The 14,254-nt window shown below is 39.2% G+C and overlaps 1 protein-coding gene across 3 annotated transcripts in view; it reads right to left on the reverse strand.

The window, feature by feature from the left end:
• LOC147747314 (cytochrome P450 2J2-like) overlaps window positions 1-14,254 on the reverse strand; it is a 389,228-nt gene that overhangs the window by 127,772 nt on the left and 247,202 nt on the right. For all 3 annotated transcript variants that reach the window (XM_086953076.1, XM_086953084.1, XM_086953068.1), the window contains one exon: window positions 4,520-4,707. In XM_086953076.1, the coding sequence (XP_086809202.1) occupies window positions 4,520-4,707 (188 nt within the window). The remainder of the gene's footprint in view (window positions 1-4,519; window positions 4,708-14,254) is intronic.

Consider the following 14,254-nt stretch of genomic DNA (forward strand, 5'->3'; position numbering starts at 1 on the left):
TCATTGTTTTTTTAATAGCAAATATCAAAAGCTGTAAAATGTCAAGTACGTGATAGGTAAAAACTTTTTCGTGTTTATGCACGCTGATGTGCTTTGAACGCTGCCCCCCTCCGCTCTTTTCTCTTAGTAGTACTCTCTCTTTGCAGATAGTGAAGAGTAGTTAACGCAGGCCTTTACCCCCGTTGTAATCCTTCGTGCCTGCTTGTCTCTCCATTTGATTGATTGTTATCCAAGCATTTACTGTTTTACAATTGATTCTCTTTGGTTCATTCTCTATTTACAAACAAGCACAAAGTCGCAATACTCTGTTTAGTCTTTGCAGATAGTGAAAAATCGTGTAAAAAAATAAAAGTAATCGAGCAAAATCAGTAGGCCACTAATTGGATCTCTTTTTGACCTCGCTAAAATAGAAACATTAGGAACAACCCTTCATGAGAAATACGAAAATAGTGAGATGAACTGAGCTCCACACCATGAGGGCTGCAAGACAGCTCGGCTCCGTCACCCACCCCGCCCAAAATAACTACAAACCCTATGCAAATATTAAAAATATAGACAACACACCAGCAAAGTAACAGGGTAAAACATTTTATTAAATAACTATTTACATTACGTTGGTTTATGAGATGATGTCAGTAGTGGACCGATGTGTGAATAGGTCGGAAGCAGCACAAGGCGCCAAGATCCGGATGGCAAGTCCTGGATGTTGGGTGCCATAGTTCAGAGTTACAAGACTTTTGTAGAATCTTCACGGCTGAGGGGACGCTTTCGAGAATGGAGCCCAAGCCCTAGCAGGCAAGCGTCCGAGTTCCAAGGTGTCCCAGGGCCATTTTAGTGGACCAGGCCCAAAACCGAAGAGCCGGCCGCCATTTTAAGAGTCCTGTGGCAGCCGCCTATCGCTGCACTGCAAGAGTGGGAGCAACTCAACTACATGGTGAGCGAGACGCTGTAGCCGCAAGAGCGGGCGCAACTCAGCTGGATGGCCGCCACCTGGGGAGGCCCGTTCACGCCGCCTCCCCCACGCCCCCCCCCCGGGCCGCCCCACGCCAATTTTCGGAGCAGCATTGTAGGATACCAAAACCAGTGCGGCAGTTTACTGGACATCACCTGGGTGCCATCCACATCTCAGCGCGTTCTGCTGCCTTGGGACTATTCGCACAACAGACCGCTACTGACGAGGCCTCCCCCCGCACCACCCGGGACGCCCCACGCTGTTTTTCTGAGCTGCATTGTAGGATCCCAAAAACCAGTGCGGCACCCAGGTGACATCACCTGGGTGCCGTCCAGAACTCAGCACGTTGTGCTGCCTTGGGACTATTCGCACAAAAGACAGCTTCTGACCATTGTTGCTTTTTTTTGTCAAAAATGTTTAAATGTTTGTTACAGTTTTTGTTCCGTTCGTTATATTTAAAAGTTAATAAAGTTTTATAATCCTACTTTGTTGGAGTGCTATATATTTTAAAAAAATCGGGTGAATGGGGCCTTGAATCGGGTTATTGTCATGTGTGGGCTTTGCAAGTGTACTGCTACAGGATCGGACATTTCAAACTCAAATGCACGTTCTTTTTCTTACCTTTCAGAAGCATGGAGCGCAATAGCAGGCAGAGAAAGGGTGATGCAAGTGTTGAACACTGCCTGGCCTGGCAAGTTGCTGGCAGAGCCCTCCCCCCGCCCGCTCCTGAAAGAGGACACACACCCACCGCCGCCCCGAGTACTTCACAGATCTTTAAAAGACCATGCGCTTGTTCATGAGGCTTAAATGGCTTAAATTTTGTCCACAAATTGAGAAAGCGAGGAAGCATGTAAACAAATCTGTTTCAGCTTACATGAGAGACCATGGAATGGGCTCCTTGTACAACAATAACTTGCGTTACTACATGCAAGATATCTACAGAGGAGATGGAGTTCACTTCTCAGATGAGGGCAACAGAATTTTCATTCTGAATTTAAGACTGTGCATAGGTACCTACTTATAAGTACCTAAATGTACCATAAACCCAAAAGCTCTTCTCAGAGCTACCCTTCATCTGATCACTCACAATTATTATTTTTTTTCTAACTTTTTTCACTAATTTTCCACAAATTACGCTCCCCGAGGCGCTACCCGGTTCGCGAACCGAAAGCTAACCTCGCGGAATTTAAAAAAAAAAAAAAGTTCCGCACATATAAGCCTCCTCAGCCACCCTCAGAAAACCTAGGGGGTCAAGATAAGTCTACCATGACCCCTTCTACCCATTCTAAACATTATTTGTCCTCCATCTTGTATCTTAATGCGACCGAAACACAAAATGGTGGACCCCTGTGACGCTTAAAGTTCGCGAACCGAGCCGCTTCCTGGGAAGCGGTCCAAAAAAAAGGTGGGAAAGTAATTTACAGAAAAACGACTAGAGACACTCTCACCAAATATAGATTAGCTCATACTACATAACAATCCCTTTCATTTTCACAAATTTGATTGAAATTCCATTTAGCCATTAAGCCTGTAGACCTCTCTAAGTACCGTGAGGTAAATTACTTCACAAAACACATCTGAAGTGTTGGAATTGACATCCAATGAAAATGTTACTTTCATTTTCTACTTTTATTATCTAACATTTGATTGGTTATATATCTGTATATATATATAAAGGAGGAGAAGAAAACACAGCCATTTTGACTGTTACTTCTTGTTGTACTTGTACATCACATTTGAATAGCTATCAAACAATTCAACTTCTTTGTGAAGGTAAGTTGTTATTTTTAAAACTGAAGTATATTGTGCACTATAACTTAATATGGTAGACTTTTTCTGATAGATATATACTATCCCTCTAGAGTAGTTATAGATTTAGATAGACTTCTCTGTTATAGTTATGAATGGAGTTAGGCTTGTCTTGGTTAAATCACATACACTTTTTTATAGTCCTATTTCCACTCTGATACTATACACTGCCAAAAGATAAATTCACTGATAAAAACTGCCTATCTAAAATTATTCCCAACAGTGCCCTATCTCTACTAATATATATTTTTTTAATCAAAATTTCAGGCAAAATGGAAGGCGAGCAACAAGTTAAATTTACAATTGTACTGGAGGAGAGCAGCCAAGAAAAAATGGATGATTTTATGGATCAAAGTAGCGACCAGGAACTACTACAATGTGTTGAAGCAGTGGATAACCTGCTTCAAAATGAGGACAATTTACACCCTATATTGAATTTTGAAATTTCTGACACTGAAATGTTAGAAAATTTAATGAATTATGAAACACAATCAAAATAAAAAAAATACTTTAAAAATAAAGAAAACAAAAAAAAACAACAAAAACAACAAACAATTAACATACAGTATTAGAAAAGTCTATCATTCTTTTATCCTTATAGTCCGCTGCCCAGAACACTTCCCGGTTCGCGAACTTGGCGCTCACCACGCCAAAAAAAAAAAAAAAAAAAAAAATTTTAAAACCTCCACATAAAACCTAGGGGGTCAACGAGGATCTACTATGCCCCCTTATGGTAATTTCCCCCTTTGTTTTGGCCTCTTCTTCTCTCTCGATCCTACCGAGAGTTAAGATGGCGGCCGCTCCGGACTGTTTAGAATGTTGACAGACACCGGAGAGCCAAATCAGCTTCGCATCGCAAAGTTCCGTTTCGCGAAAAGTAAGCGGACCGGAGCGCAGCCCGGAGCGCTGTTACAGATATATATCTTGTTTTAAACGTTAATTTCTCAAAATCCACTGAAGCACATATATTGAGACCTAGCAAAGGCACATCGGGCTAACAGTCCCTACAATTTTGCCAAGTTTCGTTGAAATCCATTCAGCCGTTCGGGCTAAAAGTGAGGCCAACCGCCCTATGGAAATTAACATGGGAAAAACGCGTTTTGGGACCCCCCCTTTTTTCTCGGCCCCCTCTTGACGAACCCCCCCAAATTTCCAGGAGCTGCTCAGAAACAAAATGTGCCATTTTCCTGAAAATTTCAGCCGATTCCGTCCACAAACGCCAAAGTTATTAGACATAGAATTTTCAAAAATCCCATAGAGAAAAAATCCTAACTATATATACCTACTGGCGACCGCCAGTAGGTAATATATATACATATATATATATATTGCTTTAACTTCGTACAGGGCAGCAGACGCAAATGGCCATTCCCTGTGCCAAATGTTTGAGTGACAGGTCCCCTGAGCTCGTACCCTGCAGGTCATGTAGGTAGTGGATCAGAAAATAGAAAAACTTCACTCATAAAAAAGTTCAATTAAAGGGGTTTCATGGTTACCATTTAAGACTAAAATTCACTTGTTATAGTTTATTACATCACTAGTAACAGGTTTTGATTTCCAATGGATGTTGTTAATCTGATCAGACGTGTTATACTTTAGAAGTATCTGGTAAAGTTGTAAATCAAGACTTTGCTCCAGACTATCTAGGTATGTCATGTACCCTTTAACAATGACTTCCACTAAATATCATTAAAGTGTGTCAGGCAAAACTACATTATCCAAAAATGTCCAGATGGGATTTCTTTGAATATTTATTACCTTTGGCAGATGGAATCCTTTTAGAGTTGTATCTCTGTTAGTACATCTGGGAACGCCAACAGGTAATATATTACTGATACGCTGCACTTCATGAATAACCGCGTTGGTGTATGGCATGCTCTTTCTATTTTCTGTCAATGGTTGCAGACTGTGTCCAATCACCTGATCAATCTCTGCTTGGACTTTCTCTGTAAAATAACAAATATATTACTTTGAATAATTCCATTTTACAAAGATTACTTACAATACATTTGAACAAACAGTACCTCCTATTTACTAATGTATACATACAATTCTTAGAATGTAATAGAAAGAGAGAATCACATTTACTCAATTTGAGGCATGTCGAGATTAGGAAGATAGTGCGGTCAAAACTTTAGACAAATGCATAAACAAAAACATTTAATCAGTAAGCAAAATAACAGAAATAAAGGATTATCTGGTGAAGGAAATCACTATTAGCTGGAACAAAAGTATTAATTGATGAACTGTTTCAGAATAACATTTAGAACCATAAAAACCCAGAAGGAATCGTAAAGAGACCAAATATGCATATTGTTTTGCATTACAAACTTTGGGAAGTGTGACATACAACAACACTATTTGGATAGGTTTTGCATGGCTTTATCACATCACTAGCCATTAGCAGCTAAATGACTACAACACCAGCACTGTATATCAATCACTAAAGTAACTGAACTTTTACCATGGATGTATTTAACAACTAGTTAACAAATTCTGAATTGCAATCGCTATGAACAAAACATTTGCAAATTCAAATTGAGATGGGTCGCAAAACAAAAGTTTAGCAGGTGCTAATTACCATGTCCTCTGCCATGGTGCCTTTGATCTGGAAGCTTGCCAGTGTTTCAGCCACCTTGAAAAAGCCCACCCCAGAGTCTTATAGTCCTAGCAACCAACACCCCCCAATTTCGCCTCAGCCAGTTCCTATTAGATGCAGGAAAAAGGCCACTTTAATCATTGCATCTGTCTTGGATTCTAATTCCATACTTTCCTTAGTTTCTGAATCTCGGCTCTTATTCTTCTTTATATCCTCTCGCTTTCCATCCAATCCCTCCCATAATATCTTGCAGATGAGGGTATCCGAATTCGTCATTTTAGGACCAACCTTGAAATCAGTGGGGTCTTATTTGCAGGACAGAACCCAAGCAATTAATATGTCATCCTGCACATGCATCCAGACATGTAAGGCAAAGTGTCCCACAAGGCTCTTGTCTAAGTCCAAATTTGTTTTAATGTATGATGCTGGACTGCTTGATCAGTTCATATGGTTTCGCCTTTATGATACACAGCTTAATATCTTCTTGGGCAGTCTGCTTAGCTGTATCAAAGAGAAGTTTTAAAATATGCCTTCATGATGTTGCCTTTTCCATTAATAAAAAACGCTTTACAACTAAACAAGTGCAAGACATAAGTTTTTATCCTAGGTTCTTCCAATGAAGTCAGAAGCTTGGTGGCCCAAAAAAATGGGATACCTCACCCGCCCCCATTCCTGGCTGTTAAAAGCCTGAATGGCTAGCTGGACTTTTTCCTCACCTTTGGCCCGCAGGTTGATAAAGTTACGTCTTCTTGCCTCTTCTTTTATAAAATATTAAAGAAAATAGCTCTCCTACTGTCTCCAAATTCGCCCAAACATAGCAGAAAGGAATACCACAACACTCCATACAAAGTGTTCGAGAAATAAATAGGATCCAAACAGTAAGCATTTATCTTGGAAAAAGTTTTCTTTAATGTAGAAAAATGTTCAAGTATTTCTCAGTAAATTCTTGTTCCACAAGTCATTTTCATCCAGTTTTCAATATATTGAAGACAGCCGATATGTGTTTCCTAACCCTGTGACTTTTACAAGGCTTAAATGTTTTTATAGTTGTTGGTTTCGGGAAAGAAATGCAAACAAATAGTTTTCCATTTCCAAGAGGCACTTCTAGTGACAACCTAGAGCCGCTCAAGTTGCCAATGGCAGGCAAAAAATAATGGAAGGTAACCCAAATTTATGTCTGGAGTGTGGTCGTAATGTTGGCAACTTGAGCAGTGCTAGGCTGCCACTAGAAGAGCCTCTTCAAAATGGAACACTATTTGTTTGCTTTTCTTTCCCGAAACCATCAAATTTAAAAACATTTAATCCTTGGAAAAAGCTACTGTGTGACTAAACACCTGTTGGCTGTCATCAATGTATTGAAAACTGGGTGAAAATGACTTGTGGAACAAAAGTTTACTGAGAAATATTCAAACTAAGTTTTTCTACCTTAAAGATTTTTTTTTCCAAGACAAATCCTTACTGTTTGGATCTTATTTGTTTCTTACTGCTACATTGGCACATTGGGCCTTTGGATCAATGTGTACTCACAACTTTGGTAGTAGGGTGTGGGATTACCTTTAAAGCACCATTTTATTTAATAATGTATCATATATACTCAGCAATTACTACATGCCCACTGTAGTGTATACTTTGAATAGGAGGTGCAATTTACCAGACAACACTTATGTTGAGACTTGATTATTGTAATGGCCTGTACTTTTGTCTGCCATAAAAATGATTCACAGGCTTAAGATGATTCACAATTAGACTACATTAAACATTTTCAGCTTGGACAGACGGGGTGCTCTCCATTTAGATGCCAATTACACTGTCTGTCCTTCTAACAAAGGGCTCCATTCAAGACAATCTGAATCATTCATCAGGTGTTTCTTTGTGTTTACTTCAGTCTAAATTTTGCACAAAATGTTGCTCTCATCCTCTACTGCTAGGCTAATCATTCCATTCAATGAATGAGATTTTGGTGGGGGCTGCTTTTTCAGGGTCCTAGAAGCCAAACAATGGAAGACCCACCCTCCTTACCTGAGATAAATCCTGACCATCGCAGAATATGGTAGTTGCTTAAAATATTTTTTTTCTAATCACTATAAGCAATAGAGGTTTTTACTGGGTGCTTTCAGATTAACATCTGAATACTGTCAAGTCCAAAGCTACAAAGTTCATTTACAAAGATATCATGCCCTGCCCTCCCACTTATATTGCAGAAAAGCTCGCATCTCTCATAGATCACTGCATACCTGCAGCAAGGACACCATTTCTCTGCAGATTAAGAAGTGTAAAAAAGAAAAAACAAAACAGCTGTCCTTTTCAATCTATGCACCAATAATCTCAAACAACATTCCCATTCCATTAGGACCACCCCAAAGCTGCTACAATTTAGAAAAGGATTGAAGACTCCCCTCCATAAGGAATATTACATAATAATGCAGTAACCATTCACAATCCAACTTTCTCACCTTTTTATGTATCTTGCATCATGTACAGCACTTCACTCTCTTTTGGCTAGGTCCACGCTATAGAAATACCATATACATACATACATACAAGTTTAACATCTATATTTACATTACATACAACTTTCAGGAAATTCAGGACAGCAAGCTGCCTAAATGTGGATTTTCAAAATTGTAGTATGTTTAAAAGAGGCGTGTTTTAATGTGTCCTTCTTCTGTCACTTAATAGGTCTATAGAAATTGCAAGAATCAGCGCTCATTAAACATTCAAGTTTGTGTGCAATATGGACCTTAATCACTGACATGCTGATGCTTAATGGCACCTCGCTCTACTGGACAGTGGTATCTAGTTACCCAGAAAACATTTTGTATGGGATTGCAGCACTTCTTGGGTTGCTTTTATCTGACCCAGCTCCTTGCGACATCATGGCTGCAATGTGCCACCTCATTCTGGATATTTATTATACAGTGAGAAAGGACACTGGTGGTGGTGACTAGTCCCTCCACGGATCTCACATCATAGCTCCACCAGCATTCATTTTTCAAAAGAAGAAAGTATTCAGTTCAAACAGGTGTTTTTGTTAGTGAGAATACTGCACTGTTAAATGTGTCATGACAATACACATTTCTGTGCATTCTAATCCATACAACAGCAAATTTCTGTACCTTCTTGCCTCTATTCTAAAGAGAAGACGAACACAAACATATGCTTATGCAAACAAACACACGGGCGCACATAAACACACACACACACAGAAATCTATATATATACATAAACCAGATAACTCTTATAATCACGAAAGCATCTGACAAAGGAGGAGAACCGGTATTGAACGAGAGAATACTGCAGATCAAGGAAGATAACAGACTGTTCAACATACGAGGATGAATGAATGAATTAAAACAAGCTTCTAAAAAGCACTAATAGCCTATGAAATCTTGGCGCTACATAACCGACCTAGGACAGTAGAAGGAGGCCTCAAGATAATTTAACTGTAAGCTGAAGTAGACACGTTTTAATGTGTTTCCTAAATAGGAGATGATATTTATATATTTTTTCATGTACAAAAGAAGGAAATTCCAAATCTTGGCTGCTAGTCCACTACGCCTAATTCTGGGAATACTTGCATCATGCAGGTGGCCAGATCTAAAATTATGTCTAGGGATACAGCTTTGTGGGCCAAACACAGAGCCTTGAACAGCAAATGTTTGTGCATGGAAAGTCAATATAAAGATTTCAATGAGTCAGAAATCAGATTATGTTTAGGAATGTCCAAAATGACACGAGTGGCAGCTTTTTGAATCACCTGCTACTAAATATCTTTATTCCGACTTCACATATGAAAAACCGGAAGAATATTTTTCAATGGTGATGAAATGGAGTGAAGAAGGATTGTTGGATCAAGAAAAATAAATATATCTGAAAAAAGAAATCGAGCAACACCGCTAATATACTTTCGATCTAATCCACAAATGCTTGACCAACCCACCCCGGAGACCCACAGTCCGCTCTTTCCTGGGAAATACTACAAAGCTTTTGGACTTATACTTGTTTGAGCATGTTATAACTAACTCTACCACAACACCTGAAATACAAGTTTGATTTCTTGATGAACATCAGCAATTTACCTTAAAAAATAAAATACTTCATGGCAAATTTAGATTTTGTGTACCTGTACAATTTCTACCAGCATTCATAAGCCATCAATGCCTGTAGAGATTTTCTTGGTGCTATATCAGTTAGTTACTTGGAGCACACGCTCATGGTGCTTGCAGTGTGGCTTTACGTGGCCTCGTAAATATGGGCAGGCACACTGTGCCACTGGTGCATCAAGAAACAGTGACACACCGGTGGTGCAACAGTCCTGTAAATAAGCCCTGAGGATTTTAAGAATTAAGCCATTCAGGTGATTAACCAATTTCATAGCAAGTATACTTGGCAACAGCATTACAAGACACCCTAATCAGGTCACAATAAAAAACAGAGTATTTGATTGCATCAGCAGTCATAGGAAAAAGTAATTCCAGGGCATATTTCCTCAAAATGTTGGTGACATGTTGTATTAGAAGCATTGAAGATAGTGCCAAGGAGATTAGCAACATGTCAAGAATTGCTCTTTCAATAGACCATTTACATCTGTTGCACAATGCACTGTCTTGAAGTCAAACGGATGACCCGTTGAAGGTTAAGAATCTTTTTGTGTTAGAACTGAGACAACCTTATTCGTTCATTCAACATCTTTATTCGGTATTAGAAAACACCATAAAAGTACAGTTTAAAACAACATTATGATACACATTTACATTATTCCCATAAAACCTCAGTAACCCCCTATCCCTCCCCACTTTTCACTGGTTAATTTTCACGGGCCTCTTTTTCAACAAATCCCTCTTGTCTCTCTTAGTTTAACTGCCATTCTTAAAAAGCCCGTAATAGAGAGTAGGGTCAAGGGGTGCTGCACCATTTGTAAAAACAGAAGGGCCGCCTTGGCATGTTTGATTTTTTTTTTTCTTCAGTAAGCTGACTAAAAAACGGCGCCTGGGCAATGCATACAAGGGGCATAATAGTACAAAATGAAGGGTATCCTGCGGAGATCGCTGATCGCAGCCGCAGGAACCGTTTAGCTCAGCTGCAGTTGTAAAACCTGCCGGATCGGCTAATAAAGAATTTAAAAATTGAGCTTAAAACGTGTTATTAAAAACCTATCCTGAGTGTTGTGTATAAGGGCGAGGTATGGTTCCATTCCATCGCTGGACCTCACTAAGCTATAGTCTCTAATTGACTGTTTCCTCCCTTTCTGCTCTTCTGTTCTCTTGTTTGGGTGTTATGCGTGAAGAACTTCCTCTTCACGCTGCCCGGCCTGTAATTCCGGATGGGTTTGCAAAAAGGTCTCTACATCCAATTTTTTCAAAGGCCCCCTTTAGGTATTTCAGCCATGGAATTTTCAATCCCCTGTCTCTGGCCAGACAGTTCATCATTATTGCTCTGGAGAAGGATGCATCTGGATTGACCCAGATCTTTAGCCATGCTATCAGGGTCTAACCTGGAGCCTGTCCTCAATAAACAAAACCTCCCCTAGTTCTGCATGAGCAATAAGAGAGGGGGCGCACTGTGGAATTTTGAGGAGTCTTCTCATAAACTTGTCTCCTCTACTTGTAATTTGTTGGGGTCAACTATCCCCCAAAGTTCCACACCATATGCAGCTTTTGAGTAACAAATTGAATTATATAGTCTCATCACTTCAGCTGGGGACCAGCGTCCTAATCTACGTCCAAAACACATTATTGCCCCTGTGCTAGACACTAGCTTGTTACAGCGCTCCTCTATTAGTGGTTTAAAATGTATATGCCCATCGAATAAAATGCCCAGGTACGAGAATGACTGCACCTTTTCAAATTTGTGATCACCTATTCTGTAATTAAAGCTTTTCCTTGACTTTGAGCATATTTCCATTACATATGACTTGGTGAGGTTGGCTGAAAACTAACTTATTCATAAAGTCCACAAAACCATCTATTAATCGCTGAAGACCCAGTGGTGTACGTGCCAACAATACCGCGTCATCTGCATAGAGCAGAACCAGGATTACTCTTCTATCAATTCTAGGGGAATCCACATTTAAACTTACTAGGGCTTGTTCTAGTCCGTTTCTATAAATAAAGAAAACAAAAATGGGGCCAGAATGCATCCCTGCCGCACACCACTAGTGCAGGTAAAGGATTCAGTACATCTGCCCTCTAAATTATATCTAACTTTGGCAGAGGTATTCCATTGTAGGGCCTTCATAATCTTAATCAATTCTTGATCTACACCAAGAGAGCTCAGTACCGGCCACAGCTTCTCCCTGTTGACACAGTCGAATGCTGCGGTAAGGTCCATGAATGCTAAATAGACCACCTCATTACTGGCGATGGTATATTTTGCCACCAGTACACAAACATTGGTCTGTGGTAGATCTTTTAGCCCTGAACCCGTACTGTACATCTGAAATAATGTGGTGTTCCTCAGCCGAGTCCATCAGTCGATCTAAAATAACTCGTCCCAAAACTTTGGCAGTAACATCTATAAGAGAAATGGGGCGGTAGCATTGTGGGTTGTCTCTAGTCCCCTTTTTAAAAATTGGCACAATAGTGGCTGATGACCACGAACGGGGGAGCCCAGTGGCTATGCCAGCATTTATTACTCTTGTTACAATCAGCGCCCATAGGTCCACCTGGCATAAATAAAGATCTGGGGGAATCCCATCCGGGCCTGGTGCTTTATTTCTGGTGAGACCCAGAATACCAGCCGTGATCTCTTCCAGGGAAAACTCAGGTGTTACATTCGCCCTCCATTCATCAATATGCAGTGGTTCATAGTTCCCCCTGTTATATAACCCTCTAAAATGCTCCAACCATTGTTCCGCGAGGATATTGCAGGCTATCTGCGGACTGTTCCCATCCTGGAAACAAGGGTTATTGGTTATCTTCCAAAAGCTGGTTATGTCATTTCTCTCAGCCGCTTCTCTCAGGTCCTCCCAAGTTTGTGACTGGAGGGCACCCTTCCCACGCTTTACTGCCTTCTTATAGTTTAATCTGCACTGCGTTACCCTGTAATTGTCCCTCGGGTTGCATCTTAGAGATGCTCTTAATTTTCTCTGTGCATCGGAGCATTCTTTATCAAACCATCTGGGGTCGTTTTTAGACTTGCCCTGACCTGTTGTCTTTAAAAGGCTGTCAATTAGGCATCCCATTTCCTCAAATGACTCCACTAACTGCGGTCCTGCCACTAACTGGTCCAAACATTCCTTTAAAAGTTGTTTCCATTCTGTTGCAAGTGATCTATAAACATTTTCACCATCAATATGTATCCATTTAAGGTGCCTGCCCTGATCGGTGGCTATTTCTAGATTAGACCCCATTCCTTTTTTTGCAGTCCTCCTTCTTACTAAATCTAAAATTACTATTCCCACTCCAATGAGTGCAACAGTAGGGAAAGTGTTCGATAGCGGAGAGATAACATTTAATATTCCCACTCCAGGCAGCGCAACAGTAGGGAAAGTGTTTGATATAAAAGGGATAAAATGTATTATTCCCACTCCAGTTAGTGCATCAATAGGGAAAGTGTTGGATTGCAATATATTTAATATTAGAAAAAAAATACAAACATATTATGACATTAAATACATATCACAAATACCTACAAATATTATATTAAATAAAATAAAAATAAAAATTCAAACAAATAAATATTTTTATTTGGAAATGACTTACTTATTAACAAAAATGTTAATCATTACATACATTTAGTCTGTTTACTTCCTACCCAATAACACCACATAACTCACAACCCAGATTGAAAATAACATAAAAATATTTTCATGATTGACATAAATATCGATTAAACAAATATTAATTTAAATACAAATAAAAACAATTACAATTTAATTAACATCCCACCCTTTACACCTATAATTCCCACAATCCACACCTAAAATTAAACTGTAAAAAAATTAACTACACAATTAAAAAAGAAAATTCAGTTAAACAAATAATAGTATTTAACAACTAATTATAAAGTAACATTAATTTAGTCACCACCCTTCACCCCTATAAACCCAAAACTCACACACAAAAAAATAACGAAACAATTACCCTAATTAATGATCAATTAATTCATATTAACTATCAACTAACTAATAAGTAATTAGTCAAGTCAAGTCAAGTCAAAACCACTTTATTTGATTATTTAAAAATCATAAAAGTATGCTATACATATACAGAGACATTAAAAAAATCTGATAAAAATCTATTCTACAAGATAAAAACGCAATTCATAATCAATTAAAATACGTGATCAATCATGCCCACGTTTAAGCAATTGATAGGGATACATTGTCTGTTATTGAGAGGATTCAATTTCTTGTACAGCTTTCTGTCTATCCCTCTTGTTTCTAACAGACGCGGCAAGAAAGCTGGCAACACAAAACATGGTTACTGGGGATTCTAACAGTTGTAAAAACATTAAAGCAGGTTTACACTGAATAAAATTCATTTTTTTAATAATGGGAGAATAAACCTTTTCCTGGCATCTTGGTACAATGGGCAAAAAAACATAAAGCGCATAGTGTCTTGCGAAGAAAAATCATTGCATTTGCACGGAGCAGCATCTTCAGGTCTACTCCAACCCTCCAAATCCCAAAGAACTGTGTATATTTAGTTAAACCGCAATTTAGTCAATAACCATCTATGGAAAGAATTTGTCACTATGGTCATATACGGTGACATTGCTAGTGACGCGGTAACCAAAACATGGCCCCTAACTGATGGTTTACATAGTTCTACTCCTTCCCGCTCTGCCTCCCTTAACTTGATGAAATTAGTTTTTACCCACTCAATGTCAGCCTTACAGAGAGATTCTGGGTTAGAAAAGATCTCTGGTCTTCCCATATACATAGCTAACAT

The sequence above is a fragment of the Lissotriton vulgaris genome, chromosome 1_1 (assembly GCF_964263255.1).
Source record: "Lissotriton vulgaris chromosome 1_1, aLisVul1.2, whole genome shotgun sequence".
Taxonomy (NCBI): Eukaryota; Metazoa; Chordata; class Amphibia; order Caudata; family Salamandridae; genus Lissotriton; species Lissotriton vulgaris.